Here is a 16,083-nt window from a genome sequence, read left to right as displayed (position 1 = left end):
TCGTTATAATGCTGAGAGAAACACTGTTTGGGGGCTGTAAATAGCTACAGCCCGCCATGACCACCCCCCTTCCCAAAGACCATTTTCTTTCAGAAGTAGGTGACAACTAACTCAGTCTCACCTACTTCTCTATGTAACTTGAAAGAAGTTCCTTCATGTCATCGAGCTTATTTAAGTAACAAGGTAGTGGCACTATATTGGTTTATCGTCAGATTTGAATTACCCCAAAAAAGCGTTTACCTGAAGCAGGAGTGAGTAAAATAAGCTGGGATACCTGTATTTTTCAAATGGGAAATTAAAGTTTCTGTTAGATTTTAATACCCACTCTAAGAAGTGCTTCACTCAACAGCAAGCTCCACACGAAATAATCTGTAGCGCTCGCCATAACGAGCGCCTGATCTTAATCTCATCCTGCACTGCAGAGACCTGCTGCCCTCGGGACCCACATCTGGAGCTCACCTTCCTCTCGGGGGCAATCAGTTTCTCTTATCTCAGTGAAAAGTGGCACCTGCCCACGATTCTCAGACACGCCACATCGGGTTGAGATTTAGATTCTAGCCTTGAAAATAATTCTAGGCTTTGTGGTTCTCTCAGTACTGCGGGTCAGTATGGCTTGTGCTGCCAGTGACAAGGAGCCATCAGATGGCAAATCCCACAGACAGGATCTTCCCCTGTGGCAAGAATAAGAGGCAGGCCAGGAGTTAGCCCCGACAAGCCCACAGGGACTGGCTCCCGTTTTCCTCTCGCCGCGTCTCGGGTCTTCCACCTAACCCCAGGCTTCTGCGTCCCAGTGAGAATTCTTTGTGCCTGGTAAAATTCCCACTGGGGAGGTGGCGGGTGCACTAGAGGAGAGAGCCCTTCTACCCGGGACCTATCAGTTTGCTATAGAGAGTCCTCCCACCACATTCAGACCAACTTTTCTGAAAATTTTCCTCTTACCTATTCTGCTTCAGTTTTCTTGTTTGTAAAAAACCTGACAGATTTTTAACCCTCCAAAAGCCAAACCTTTGTTAAGATCTTTAATATTTTCCCATGGGAAACAAGATAATAATGTTTTACCCTTATGATTGGAAGAATAGGGATTGTCTGTGAGCAAGATCAGTCAAGTGTGGCTTTGGCTAGCTCTGCCATTGTTTATTGTGACACTCACTCTGACTTCTTTCTTTCCATCTGATGAGTTCTGGGCTTCTTGCTCCAAACACATACACATGCTCACAAGTATATAAAACACAAATGGAGCTAGCTTCTTTCAAAAGCAATGGCATTTCGAGAAATAAATATAAATGTATTCTTCTGGGATTGTTACTGTAAGTGCTGCCAAAACTCATCTTTGGTATGTATGTTTGGAATATGTGTGCTATTGGCTGTAAATTGTCTTTTATTATTCCATGGCACCTTGTCCAGGGACACACTATAAAACAAGATGTAGCATCTTCATGTGCTAGCCTGATAAAATTTATATGAAGTATAATAGAAAACAGAAGTTGTTCTGAGCTGTTTTCAAGTTCAATAAATAACTGTAATACTCGGATAAAGATGTTCTTTATTAGGTCACATGGGCCCTAATATATAAGTTATAAGTTACCGATTTAGGGTGGCTTTTGCAATTACAAGTTTCCAGTTGGATTGTTAATCATTGTGAACAGAAATATTTCTAAACCCTCCTGTGTACCTCCTGCTCATTGTCTGGTTGTCTAGAGGGCTTTTGATTCTGATTCAGTGCAGGCAAGTGACAAGGGGGTGGGTGGTCCCCACTCAGGCCCCTGTCAGGCCTCTTGTGATGATAAGAATCCATTTCCAGTAGCCAGTGTAACAACCAAAGACCATCCTTCATGGAAAAGTTTGTTATGGAGATGCTATGGGGGGATGAGAGACTATAACCCATCCCAGTCCCAACCCCAAGGAATGCAGCTGTGAGAGTGAAGATTGAATTACATTTCTGAGTAAGGACTCGCCCTGTACCTTGCAGTTCTCTTTCTCTGTCTCCGTCCCCCTCCTGCTCCCCCCGCTTCTCGATTTCTACTTTCTTTATGAGGACCATGTTGGGAGGATATCATGGATGCGGAGGCTTTGAGCTCCTGGACAGTTGTTAAAATTAACGTAGCTTAATTTTAAAATATATACTTTCAATACTGATCATTTGTTTCACCAAGATTACTATAGAAAGTTTTCTCTATCCCATTGCTTTTTTCTAATGAAGAAGGAAGTTAAATTGTTTAACCACCTGCCTACACTTGACACATTTTTCTTCATCCCCATAACATACCTACACACTCCCCATCCACATGCCTAGTGGTGAGACCTACCCTCAGATCCTATCTGGAACCACACTATTAGTACTGCATAGGAAACTACAGCACTGTTTCAGCAATGCCATCATTTGTTAAAATAGTTCATGAGAGTTTCAGCTTCTTACTACCGTTTGGACCATTTCCCTCCATCTTCATCAAAAAGATACTTTATGGTGAATTGAGAAGTTCCATTGGGCAACCACAGAGACAGATGTGTGTGAATGCACATACGTGCACAAGCTAGGCTGCTGAGTCTGAATGCTAGAGGCTCCCCTAGTGCAACCCTCTGTTAGAATTTATCCTGTGGAGAATTGGAGTGCTTCTGAGGTTAGTTTTCTGTTGTATTTACAAAAATTTATCATATTCACCAAATCCAGAGTCTCTTACTCCTAGAAGAGTCTGACTTCCCCTTGCTCTCTGTATTACTAGTTTTTACCCCAATGTTTTGAGGTGGGATTGGAAAATAAATGACTAGCTGTAATGTTGACACACATTAGGCTCTTATGTGGCTCAATTTTTATCAGGCTAGGAGGAATACCTGTGGGAGTAGTTGCCGTAGAAACCCGAACAGTGGAACTCAGTATCCCAGCTGATCCTGCAAACCTGGATTCTGAAGCCAAGGTAGGTCACCCCGAGTACAGTATATGCCTGTGCTTGGAGCTGTGTTGCCCATCTGCAGAGCCTGTGGATGTACTGGGAGCACTGCAAACCATCAATTTTAGAGGGAAGGGCAGTCAGCAGCCGTGAATGAGTTCAGACCATCTTGTGCTCTTAAGATGATACTAAATGTACTTCAAGATAAATTCTGCTTGAAAAATTAAATAGGCCTTTACAGTTGTCTTGCTGATGCTGGAAAATAGTTGGGGACGTGGTCTTAGAGAAAGGCAGCCGAGACAATGCCAAGGGCTCTTTGGTCTCAGATTCTCTGAACACACTCATGGAAGAGCTACTGCTAGAATTAATAGTGGAGTCTGCCAAATTGTGAACACCACAGCCTGTCCTTTTTTAAAGGATGGATAGCATTTTCACATCCTGACAAGATCCAGAAAATGAGTTGTGGGGAGATCGGGGAGGAGGTTATTCAGCAGGGTCACAATGAGTGTCCCTTTATTAACCACAGAAAAGGAAAAGGAAAAGCTGCACTAAGCACAGAGGTGAAGGACTTGGAGCCTTTGTGCAGTTGGCCACTTGGAGGAGTTGAGTCTAAAGTTGCCCTGGGAAAGCAAGGGTACTGAGTGCATCCTTCCATTAGAAGCAGTAGGTTTCTCTCTTTTGACTAAAGAGTGGAGGTGTCATCAGCAATCAAAAAGAGGATTGTTTAACAAAGTCAAAGATCCAGGATCTTTTTTCCTACTTCAAAGAACATCTTTATCATGAACAAACCTGGTGGGGGTTTTTGTTTTGTGGTTTGTTTGTTTTTTTAGTTTGATTTTGAATTTTTAATCAAACCTTATTCACCTTGGACAGATTCCCCCTCAAATTGTGTCTTCCTTTTTCATTTTCCCCAATAGATAATCCAGCAGGCTGGCCAGGTTTGGTTCCCAGACTCTGCGTTTAAAACCTATCAGGCTGTCAAGGACTTCAACCGTGAAGGGCTGCCTCTGATGGTCTTTGCTAACTGGAGAGGCTTCTCTGGTGGGATGAAAGGTGAGTGCCTGGCTCTGGGCTGGGGGCCTCACTGGTTCCCCTGAACCCTGCAGCAGAGGGAGGGAGGGCTTATATTGGGCAGAGCCTATGAGTGTCCTGGAGCCCATTACCCTAGGCCAGTGGTCGGCAAACTCATTAGTCAACAGAGCCAAATATCAACAGTATAACGATTGAAATTTCTTTTGAGAGCCAAATTTTTTAAACTTAAACTATATAGATAGGTACATTGTTATTAACTTAATTAGGGTACTCCTAAGGCTTAGGAAGAGCCACACTCAAGGGGCCAAAGAGCCACATGTAGCTCGTGAGCTGCAGTTTGCCGACCACGGCCCTAGGCTTTTGGGGGATTGTGCATCCTCTGAGATATCTTCTGAGTGGTAACCTGAATGGGAAAATTCAATGTTTTACAATTCCATACAAAATATCAGAACAATCTGCTAGTGTTATCTAGGTGGACTGCTATTATGGATTAGGTTTCACAGGTGAATGGTGGTCCTTGAAACATATGATCCCTCTTTTCTGGACAAACTTTTTGTTGACGTTACTCTTTAACACTTTACAATGACCAAGACAGATACTGAAATTAGCCTTTACCAGAAGAAAACTAACAAAGTCTATAGCAGTGGCTGTTCTTGGTGGTAATTTGTGATATGTTTTATTATTATCCAACAGCAGCCCTGGGCCTGGGCTCCAGCCTATTAGACCATTATTAAAGGCTGGGCTCTCTGTTGTGGGAATTGCTTAGTGACTAGGCAGCCAGTGTCCCCATTTACAGAGAATCCTGTGTGCGCAGAACCACTGCAGACAGTTCGGGGAACACCACGGGAAACACGCTCTGCCTCTTCGAGTAGCCGAGCGCCTCTCCAGTGGCCAGAGATTCATGGCCATGCTAAGGCCAGAACAACATTCCGGGCGAGGATGCGTGTGCTGAGGAGTGTCACAGGACTCAGGGTTCTGAAGTGTAGTGGGGGATGGGTTAGGGGAACGGGAGGGAGGAATTGATACTGCTGGAGTAAATAGAGTGATGAGAAGGACACCGAAATGCCTTGGGCAGGGGCATCTCTAGCTCTGAGGGAGGAAACAGGAAGTTACCCTTTTATAGATTACCAGGTCTGTGTGGAGAGAGATTCTCAAGCCTTATGCTAACAACTTTTCCTTGCTTGGCTAGGAAAAGCCCTGGATGGCCAGGCTTTCCTGGCAAAATGTAGACGACTAAGACGATTTTTTGTTACTCTAGTTGGAAAGCACCCTTTTGCCCATATTTGCTGGAGAACTACCACATTTTAAACTTTTCTTAGGAGAGACTTAGACTATAAATGCAAATTAAAGTTTGCATACTTTTATAGACTATCAAGGTGAATTTTTTTTTAACCAAGATAATAAATCGGTGGAAATACCATGAGACATGGAAAGTATAGGTTAAATAAGTCAATCGTACAAATTTTTATTGACTTCCTATATGCAAGGAACTATGCTAGCTACTGCAGAGAAAACAAAAACAAGTCAGAAACAGACACTGCCTCAAGGAATTAAGAAAAATGTCTTGGGCAGAATGATAAAGTCATAATGTATAAACAAAATACCACCGTGTTCAAAAGAGGACGATGCTATATTAAGTTTGGGGGAAAGGGGCCTGAAACCCCTTTTATTTATATATATATATGAGGTTCATTTAGCGTCAGATTTCACTTGATCCCAAATTCCTTGGCTGTAAGACATTAAGATTTAAGAGAGAATGCAATGCTATTACTTCTTAGTTACATCTCTTCTGAGGGGCAGGGGGCATTGCATATTACTTAGGAGTAAGTCAGCCTGGCTATTTTGTCTAATGAATTCAGAGATCATAAGTTTGCCATGTGCCTCTTGTAGGAAAAGCTTCAATTCTGCTACATATTTGATCCCAGGCCTAGATTGGCTGCTAGCCCTGTAACAGTAGGAACAACAACAATTAAGATTCACTGAGCTCTTTTCGCCATTTCACAGTTTCCACTGTGCTCATCATTTCACATGCATTATCTTACATAATCACAACAAGCACCTCTAAGGGGTCGGTTATATTATTATCTGTAATTTACATAAATTGAGACTTAGGTTAAGTATATTTGCCAAGATCATTTAGCTAAAAATGACAGATTTGGGAAAGGAACATGGATCTGTCTGACTTCATATAGCATAGTTGGCTGATTTTTAGAGCCTAGGACCGGACCTGATCTGCTAGAATATCCCTAGAATAGAGGATCTAGATTCCTGAGAAAGTTACTGTTCACCTGCTTCCCCTCTGCTTTGGAGTTGGTTATTGTGAGAAGAGCTCAGAAATAAGTTACAGTTCTTTATTGTGGTAAAATATACATAACATTTTATCATTTTAACAATTTGTAAGTGTACAATCCAGCAACATTAAATACATTCACAATGTTGGGTAACTATCATCACTGTATATACCCAACTTTTTCATCATCCTCAACATAAAATCTGTACCCATTAAACAATAACTCCCCCTTTTCCTCTCCCCCCTACTTCGGGTCAAAAATGAGTTATTGGGCTGCTGTAGACCAATTTTCTGAATTTTGGTGCTGCTACATTCATTTACACATTATTTAAGACAAAAAAGCTTTGGGGAAGATAGATATCAGTGTGAAAATAGGAGAGGGAGGAAGAGCATAGCCTTTCGTATTTACATACAGTCAGGATGTTCTCTACATATTATCTCATGTAACGGGACCTAGGCTGAGAGTCATTCCATATCCCTCGGGGAGATGTTTGCAGTTTTGGTTTCAGTACTGGCTGGAGATTATGCAGAGAGGGAAAATAAACAATTATGCCATCCCTCAGTGCACACAAACACACAGCCAGGAGCCGACTGCACTGTGGGTAAAATGACTCCAAAATTGTGTGTAATGAGTAGGAAAAGATTAGAGACAGCTCTTGCTATGCTGAAAATTGACATTATTGGGGGGGGGGGGGGACTCTTTACTAGTCGGCCTAGGAGGTCTAATTCGAGCAGTAAAAATATAAATAAATAAATAAAAGCATGTCAAGATGGTATTGGTGCTTTTTTCCCAATGAGTTCTATCTGGCCGGAAGGCTATTCAGCATAATGCAAAATTAAATTATAAAAACTGGCTGAATATTTAGATGGAAGAGCCATTTGGAAGCAGTTTATTTAGACGAACCGGCAATGACCCACAACAGGGAGACATCAAGCGTGAAATTTACTAGAAATTAGCACCAGGGTCCCAGCCTCAGCATGAATAGCTTGATAGGATGCAAATCCCAGTGATATTAAGCCGCCTCACTGCTGGTGCTACAGGGTCACTCTCAGTTGGCTTTTCATGTTATACTTATTATTTTTTCCTGGGACAGGTTATAAATAACAATAAAAAAAACATTTATTGAAAACTTTAACTGGAATGAAAGTCTTATGTTAAAGCTTCTGATTACTTGGATGTTGAAATAGAGTGTCAGCCAGCCATAATGAACTCAAGAGACAGCATGTGTGTGCAGCTTGGTTATGCCTAATGTTTACCTTCAGCTTCTAACAGATAATCTCTCCCCAAGTCAATATGATCTGTTCTAGCTTCCAGAGTGTGGGGCACTGTGCAAACACCCTGCCACCCTGCTCGCTTGTTTGTGCATGTGGTGGCCTCGGTTTATCCATGCTGTGTAAGCGAAGGCCCTGGGCAGGGTTGGTGTCTGGGTGCTGAGAACACACTGGAAGAGCTGTGTGATCCCCGTTCACGCAGATGTTCTTTGCTCAGAATGCTGGAAAGCTCCAAGCTCCTGCCTCTCCAGTAAAGAACCTATCAGTATTTTCCATTCCCAGTTGCATTTCTTATGGCCTGAGAATTGACAGTCAGCATATGCATAGCTTTAGAATTCCCTAGACTGATGTCTAGCCTAAACCCTTGGAGAGAGCCCCTCCCTTGCTATTCTTGGTGGTGATTTTGCTCTGTCTCTTAAAAATGGATTTCAGACAAGTATGTGTCAGATTGTTGCCAAGTGCTTCAACCTGCCTTTCAGAATGTCTGGCTTGGGCAGCTTTGATTCAGTGTGAGCCTGTTGTTTGTAGAGTTTGTTTGTTTGTGTGTTTGTTTATGTTTCAATAGCCTTTGTTGATTGTTGGGTGTTTTGATGGTTGGATTGTGGGTCTGTTGGTATTCCAGGTTAGATGGAGGTATTTTTTTCAGTCCCCAGTTTGTCAGCTGTGATAAACCTTGATGCCCCTTTTCTACTCGGTCTTGGGGCCTGAAAGATAATTGTTTGATACAAGCTGATAGTATCGTCAGTACCATTTCTGGCCATTCAAAGGATCCAGGTGAAATTTAGAAATATTGAATCATTTATTCAAGTCTCTTCTGGTTTCTGTTTTACTCACCATCGTATCAAATGCTGGAAAGCAGACTACCTCAGCCTCGTGCCCTCTCTGTGCAGTAAGAATGATGAGTTAAGAATGAGGTAGTAGAATGTGGACTTTAGATCCCAAAAGATCTTGGATCAAGTCTTATCTCTGCCACTTAATTAAGCCCCAGGTTACTCACCTGTAATTTGGATATAAGAATAAGATGATTTTCTGATGACTGAATAATTTATGTGTGAATATATATGCAATCATGCTTCTTGGTATTCACTAAACTAGCTGTGATGATGAAAAAGAGAGACCACAGTCCATTTCACAGAAATAAAAAATGCACACATACTCAATTTCATCCCAAACTATATGCATATACTATGAAGCCAACTTTTTTAAATCAACCAAATGGAAGTACACTTCAAAGTCCCCCCCCCCTTTCTTTTTGGGACCTGGGTCTATTAATCATAGATAGTACAGAGACAGATTTTGATGTAAGTATGTCTTTAAGAAACTATTGAAGAAGCTGGAAACTCTCCCTGCATTTATTTCTAAGTTACTTTTTGCTTTTGCACATGGGATGACAGTTTTGTGCTATTTTTCTGTTGTTTTACTTTTTATTTATGCCTTTCATTTCTTCTCTGTGTGTGATACCGTTGAGGGCCACTCCTTTCTGTGACTTGTTCTGAGACTGTACTCTTGGCAGCACTGAAAAATGTATCGCTAATTACACAATTATTTTATTATGTAGCACTGGTTGAAATATCCACTAAAGAATTAATTTAGTTAAAATAATTTGAACTGAGCAATTATTTTCATAACCACAGAATTAGCGTGAAATGCTTAAAGTCTTTTATTCCTTGCCTTTCATACAGCAGTAGTGTAATTAGCAGTAAATTTTTTTGTCTTTGCTTTCCTCCCAAAGGAATAAATGTCTTTGCTCTGATCATAATACAAAGTAAATGGTCATACACATTCCTCACAGAGGAGGGAGTTTTTTCTGGGGCAACTTCTGGAGTTTTGGAATTTGAAGTCTTCACAGACCAGTCAGGTTGGGGAAGTGGAGAAGGCATGTGCCTTGCAATGAACTCTGCTCACGGAGGGTTTGTGCATAGAGCCATTTTTACTTGGGAGAAGGTGGCAGTTTAATTTGCCAGTTACTACAATGAAAGCAATTTCTATTTGGTTCACTCTTAACTTCCTGAAAAATGCTTCTTTGCTTTGGATTTCCAGAATTGATTTATTCCAAATTGAGATCCTCTCCTTGATAGAAAAGTTTGAACTCCGTTGAACCTGTTATTTGGTGTTTAAAAAGGATCCATTGTGGTTCCACGGAAGTACTCATTAAACATCTGGAATCATAAACCTCAAGCTTTAGCAATGTTTAGACTGCAGTGAACTAGGAAATGGGAAGAAGTTCATAAATTATTGGGAAATAAATAACCGATCCTACTTTCCAAGGACTCACTTTATTTATGTACCAGGGGTCTTTTCTTCAGGCTGCTCTTGGCCTTGGGGACATTACAAAGTGTACTCGTTAGCAAAACGAAAAGGTGGCTCCTCTTTTTATGTATCTGAGACATTTCCAATAAATACACATGCATTTACATTTTTTCCTCTCACTGAAACCCTGATAATGCAACCTTTAAAGAATTAGTTTTTCTTTCTCACTGCATTCTTTGCAAAGTGTGTAGATGCTCATCCATTCAGCAGACACGTGGTGAGCACTATGTTCCAGGCACTGGACAGGACACTCTGGACACAGAGATAAAAGATACAGTTTTTGAAGGCTCCTTTTCCATTAGCTGCACATATTAAGAGCTTATCATATGCTAAGTATCATGAGAAGAATTGAGAAGAGCTTGAATAGTTCCTTCAGAAAATGTAGGGAGAAAGATCACATATTGACATAAAAAATACTTAATGTTTGTAGAGCAAGTGTGAATTAATGTGGTGAGACCTGGTACAGAAATTCAGGGAGCGTATGAAATGGATATGCACACTGAGTCTTGTGAAAGACCATGCCCTTCTCTGTGCTGTTGAATATAGGGGGAGCTACCAATCTCTCTGGTCTTCAAGGAGGCCAAACAGGACACCCTCAGGTCTGTCAGCGGCTACCTCGTGGAGGCACAGTGTGCCTTTTAAATATTATTTTTTATATGTGCAATGATGTGATCAGTGTTTCTTCATTTCTAATTTGTCTCATTCTCCATAGATATGTACGACCAAGTGCTGAAATTTGGTGCTTACATTGTGGACGGCTTACGGGAGTGCTCTCAGCCTGTGATGGTCTACATCCCTCCCCATGCCGAGCTTCGGGGCGGCTCCTGGGTCGTGATCGACCCCACCATCAACCCCCGGCACATGGAGATGTATGCCGACCGGGAAAGCAGGTAGCCTCCTTCCTATTTCCATCCACTGCCTCTAGGGGTCCTCTGGCTGCTGGTTTCCTCCTGGAGAACTTGATTTGCATCTGTCCTTTCCCAGAGGACTCCAGGGCAAAAAAAAAAAAAAAAGGACTTTCCAAATGGTGTCAGCTGGCTGGAGACAGAACGAGGCTGCAGGCAGGTTCTCTCGGTGTGATACCCCACTCCAGATTCTTTTTTTTTAAAAATATATTTTATTGATTTTTTTACAGAGAGGAAGGGAGAGGGATAGAGAGTTAGAAATATCCATGAGAGAGAAACATCCATCAGCTGCCTCCTGTACACCCCCTACTGGGGATGTACCCGCAACCAACGTACATGCCCTTGACCGGAATCGAACCTGGGACTCTTCAGTCCACAGGCCGACACTCTAGCCACTGAGCCAAACTGGTCAGGACTACCACTCCAGATTCTTTTACCACAAAGCCTTCTATTCTAGGAACCCCCAGCCTCAGAGAGTCTCTCTTCCTATTGGATATTCAGATATGCCTACTCACTCTCTCCTTCCGCTATGTTGCGGAAGGATAAGGCAAGTTGGAGGGGAAGAACTGAATTGTTAGTGTGAGGTTCTCAGGCCTTATTAACCCAGGTCTGCCGCTGGCTAGTGGGGAACTGGGAGCAGTCCTCCCTCTCCCCAGCTGCTTCTCCTTGTCTGTGGAACAGGCTGGGTGGTCTCTGAGGTCCAGCACGGCACCCACATCCCATGATTCTAAACCAGAGCTTCGCCCTCAGAGTCCAGTGTCTTACTCTGGCATTACAGGAGGCCTGGAAAACAGTGTTTGCAGCACCCAAAGAACTTCAAGAGAAAATCCCAGGTTTTTGTTGGAAGGTGATACCTGAACATCCTTAAGTAAAAAAGATCCAGTCCAGCTTCCTTTCATAATCTGTTTTCAACCCTTTCCAAAGTAGGTAAATTTCACATATTTCCTTGACATCTTCCATGCCATTTCCTATATCCAGTCATTTTATTAGAACACCTGTGTCCCTCTTTTCCCAAACATGTCAGCCTCCTACTTCAAAACCTGCTTAGGAGAACCCAGTAGTTTTATTGTCAAATCATTAGGCTTAAGTTCTGTGCTTAGGAATTTATTATTTTTAAGTGCTAACCCAGCCCCTGATCTGATATCAGATCAAAGACAATTCCCGTGCAGATTTTGGAACAAGACTGGTTTTAAATACACCTCTGCCCTTGTTAGACTTGTACAAGTCTCTTCACTTGCTGTACCTTCACTTGCGTATCTGTAGGATGGAGGACAACAATGCCTGAACGTTTCTATGTCAGCTCTTAGAACGGTGCCATGAACACAGTAACCATGAGCAGTAATTTTTTCAATGTAAAAGTTTAGAAAAAAGAAAGGTGTTTAGGTAAGTTCCTGGTCATAGAACATCATTAGATGTAACCTGAGATCTTTCACTTTAGTAAGCAGAACATTTTTCTACTGCTTGACCTGGCCTCGTGCTGCCAGCAGACTGGCAGCTGTGTGTAGGACTATCGGCATCAAGGGCTGGAGGTTGTTCCCCTGCCAGCGGAAAATAATGGGACTCCTATTACCCTTATCAGCTGTAGGTGGTGGAATCCGTATTCTTCTCCCTTTGAGGTGGAAGTAGACTGGTGTGGTAATGAGAATGCTTTAATTGCCTTTTGCCAGGCCTTTCTCATACCTCACTGCGATACTTCTCTGGTGCCTGCTTCTCTCCCTGGGATTACGTCTGTGAACCATGGGTGGGCAAAACCATAATGAAGCTATTTCCTGGTCCACAAATTGTAACTGGCCTCATTCTGTTGTCTCCTCCTTTAAAGGGCCTCTATTTCTGTTTTGTTATGTTTTCTTTCTTTCTGTTTGATCTAGGGCATCAGTTCTGGAGCCAGAAGGGACTGTAGAAATCAAATTCCGCAAAAAGGATCTGGTGAAAACTATGCGTCGGTTGGACCCCGTCTACATCCACTTGGCTGAGCGATTGGGTATGTCTGCTTGTGCTCCTGGCAAATCAATGAGCCATTCAACTGATTTGTAATGAGTGCATTCTAGGCCAAGGGAGGAGGCACTGAAGCATTTGATCAAATTCATGATAATCTTTATTTACTGTCCTCTATATGGTAAGAACCCTGGTAGAATAAAATAGTGTGTGTAATAGGAGGGAAAGTGGGCCCTAAAAAAGAAAAAGTCACCCGATTTTTCTTCTGGTCCTTATAGTTCCAATAGCCCATCTTTCTAGGCTTGTGGATATCCTTGTAAAGGATGATTAGCTAGAAGCTGCTATTGGGCAGGCTAATCAGTCAGAGAATATGCTAGCCTTAAATGTCCTGCTTCCGCTTGCCTCGTTTCTGAGGAATGTGAGAGTCAGTGTCATGGGATAGCAAAGCTGGAAACCTACCCAGGTGGTGTTCTGGGGCCATTCTGAGCTAGAGAAATGGAAATAAAGATTGTGCACCCCGTGCTTCCAAGCAGAGGCTGTGGCAGCAGTAGCCCTGGGAGCGTTTGCGCTTCATGCCTCCAGCCAGGGCTCTGTTGCTCATTTGTTTGTGGAACTTTTGGAAGGCACTTGCAATTTGCACATAGGACTACACCGTGGGAGCCCTGTGTTGTGTTCAGAGTCTGAATGAGTTTCAGATTCTTTTAAAACACTGATTTTCTGCCCAGGTCTCCCATTGAGCCCCTTGCTGTGTTAGTAAAGATAATTGCTTGAGCTTCTTTTGTTTGTTGGTTTGTTTTGTTTTCAGAGAAGCAGAGAGATTGTCTTTAAAATGTAGTGAAACGCAGTGAATGGAAAGTGTAAAAAAGAGAGATGCTAGCTCATTTATGTTCCAAATAGTAATTTAATTAATGAAGTGCCATTTGTGGACTCTCTATATCCTCACCATCTTAGAGACGCAGAAACTTCTGAGTGTTTGCTTCCAGTCTACAGTTTGCACATCCTGGGGTTTGCAGCCTTGAGCCAGGTTGCTTGCCCTACACAGTGACAATAATCACTGTTTGTGTCCCATTGTTTGCCATTAGGCAACAGCCACCAATAACTACCCCACCGCAGCCTGGGCCTTTTATGGGAAATGCACACATACAACAAGAAATTGGCAAAGTTGTCTCTAAAATCTATTGCCACCCAGAGTTACTGAGGTGGGTGTTTTCCCTCTTTCTTCTCCAACAGGATAATTACTTCTGACCAACCCCATACACTTTAATTAAAGTAACTGCAGCTCAAGAGCAAGTTCCTCACAACTGCACACAGAGAAAGCGCTAAAAGCTTCAGCCACCGATAAGCATCTCACTTAGATGGCGCATAATTGCTCCCAGCATCCAGCGATCGTTGCTGCTGTTTGTACCACTAATTCTGTAGAAAAGCAGCAATGCCACAATCGCAGGACACAGCAAATTGCATAATTTTCTCTCTTTTTTTTTTCTTTTTTGCTGGTTTTCTTTCTGGCCAATTTAAAATTTGTCAAAGTCGGTCTTCTTCTGGATCACTGCCCTTTGATATTTCGTGCACTCCATTTGCCACAAACAAGCCGCAGGGCCGCAGTTCATGCTGACTCTAGCAGAAGCAGAGAGAGCTCCATTTATCTTACACTGCCTGCTGAATTCCTGCTCATTAACTGGGGGTTCACTGCCTCTTTTTAACCCCCCAATAGCTGTTATCATCCCTTCGGAGTAACTGGGTGGTAGGAAGAGGGATCCTCTCGGACATCTGTTTGCGGGATGCCTGGGTGGCGAGGGGGGGGGGAGGGGGGCTGAGGCTTCTTCCTCTCCAAGGGAAGTGACATCGCTCCCACCTTCACCCAGCACCTTTCCACTTCAGAAACATAGGAGGGCGAGAGGGAGGAGATTCCCAAGTGATGGCCGTTTAATCACTTGTTACAAATCATCTCATTATCAATTTACTGTCCGCGTTGAAGAAAACCATATTTATTTAACCTTGACCAAAATGGCACTAGAGAAGGAATCCTTAGTCTGCTAAATGTGAAGCAGGCTCTGGCCCAAGGCTGCTTGGGAGCATGAGCAGTGGGTGTGGAATAAAAGCAGCTAGGTACACCTCTTGGTTATGTTGCCTGCAGGTAAATTGTTTAACTGAACGTCAGCTTCTTCATCTGGAAAGGGGGGACAGGACCCCCACAGAGCACATGTGAGGACCAAGTTGAACGTGCTTTAGCTTTCGATCTGTGAGGCATTTTTCAAACCTGGAGATTGGCATAATTTCCTATCCATCTTAATCGTTAGAAGAAGCAGATGGGCCATGTTTGGTATCGGGCACTCTCTGTGGCTGAGGTCCACTTTTGCAAGTGGTATAGGAAAGGAAGTAAGAAAGAGACAGAAGTGACCTCTCAGGCGTTGGCAGTCTTTCAGGGAGCCCAGACCCACCCCGGTGCATCTGTGACACACAGATCAGCAGGGATGTCACAGGACAGGCCAGGACCCAATTCCTTTGGGGCTCACATTGGCTTTTGGCTCCTTTCTCAGTGCCTAGAACCAGAGACTGCCAGACTGCTTTTTCACAAAGGGGGTGAAAGTGACCTCATTTTCCAGATTGGGAGATTGAGGCAAAAAAGAAGAGTTAAATGAATCATTCAAATACAAAATAAATGTGCGTTGGAGCCCAGAGTGAAATTCTGGTTCCCTATGTTCTACTTTTCTTAGGATTTCCTCAGATTCTACCTCAGGTGAAGACTGAGCCTGATCAAAATTAAACAAGAATTCTTTCCCTTTGTGATCAAAAGCCAATTCCACTGAGAAAAACCAGGTTTAGGAGAAAGCCTGCAGGAGTGGATGTTACCTTATGTCCCAGTCTCCTCCCAAATCGGCCTCCGCGCTGGGGAGCATGCTGTCAGAGCACCGAGAGCGGGCTGTTTCTGCCAAGGCCATGTGGGCATTTATAGCATCATTCACAGGCCATGCAAAGTTATCAACTCAAACATCACCTGCTATCCTTGGTCAGACATTTAACTAGCTCACCCCTGAAGACTTGGCAGGGCCAGACCAAATGATTTCATGGACCTTATACTGCCTGTGGGCCGGACGTTCCCCACCCCTGACCTAGACAAACCAATGCACCACCGATTGTGCTCAAAAACATAAGTACTATTATTCTGTAAGTAATGAGTAATGTTTAATTTCTGAACAGTTAACTTCATCTCTTTCAGAATTTTTACTTTTTAAAAGTGACCTTTTTGTCATGTCACATACTTAGTTTAGGTAGGAAGGTGGTGGATTACTAGTTTGCAGTCTGAGATTATAACAGTATGGAAACCGCACACACATTGATTCCTGGTAGAGGTGAAGGAGAGAATTTCCCCAGAGAGAAATGTGATGTAAGCCCAATGCTGGAGCCTTTCATTGCTGGACCAGTTCTCCCCCTGCATTCTCGGCACTGGGGCTTG

The 16,083-nt window shown here is 43.0% G+C and overlaps 1 protein-coding gene across 7 annotated transcripts in view; it reads left to right on the top strand.

The window, feature by feature from the left end:
• Positions 1 to 16,083, top strand: part of ACACA (acetyl-CoA carboxylase alpha) — a 206,338-nt gene that overhangs the window by 170,753 nt on the left and 19,502 nt on the right. For all 7 annotated transcript variants that reach the window (XR_002830099.1, XR_002830098.1, XM_023756841.1 and 4 more), the window contains 4 exons: positions 2,816 to 2,912; positions 3,803 to 3,938; positions 10,502 to 10,679; positions 12,563 to 12,675. Coding sequence is in view for 5 of the 7 variants with exons in the window: in XM_023756841.1 (XP_023612609.1) it covers positions 2,816 to 2,912; positions 3,803 to 3,938; positions 10,502 to 10,679; positions 12,563 to 12,675 (524 nt within the window). In the remaining 2 variants the exon portion in view is untranslated. The remainder of the gene's footprint in view (positions 1 to 2,815; positions 2,913 to 3,802; positions 3,939 to 10,501; positions 10,680 to 12,562; positions 12,676 to 16,083) is intronic.

Source organism: Myotis lucifugus, unplaced genomic scaffold, assembly GCF_000147115.1.
Source record: "Myotis lucifugus unplaced genomic scaffold, Myoluc2.0 scaffold_99, whole genome shotgun sequence".
NCBI lineage: Eukaryota > Metazoa > Chordata > Mammalia > Chiroptera > Vespertilionidae > Myotis > Myotis lucifugus.
This window is presented reverse-complemented; position numbering and strand designations above follow the sequence as displayed.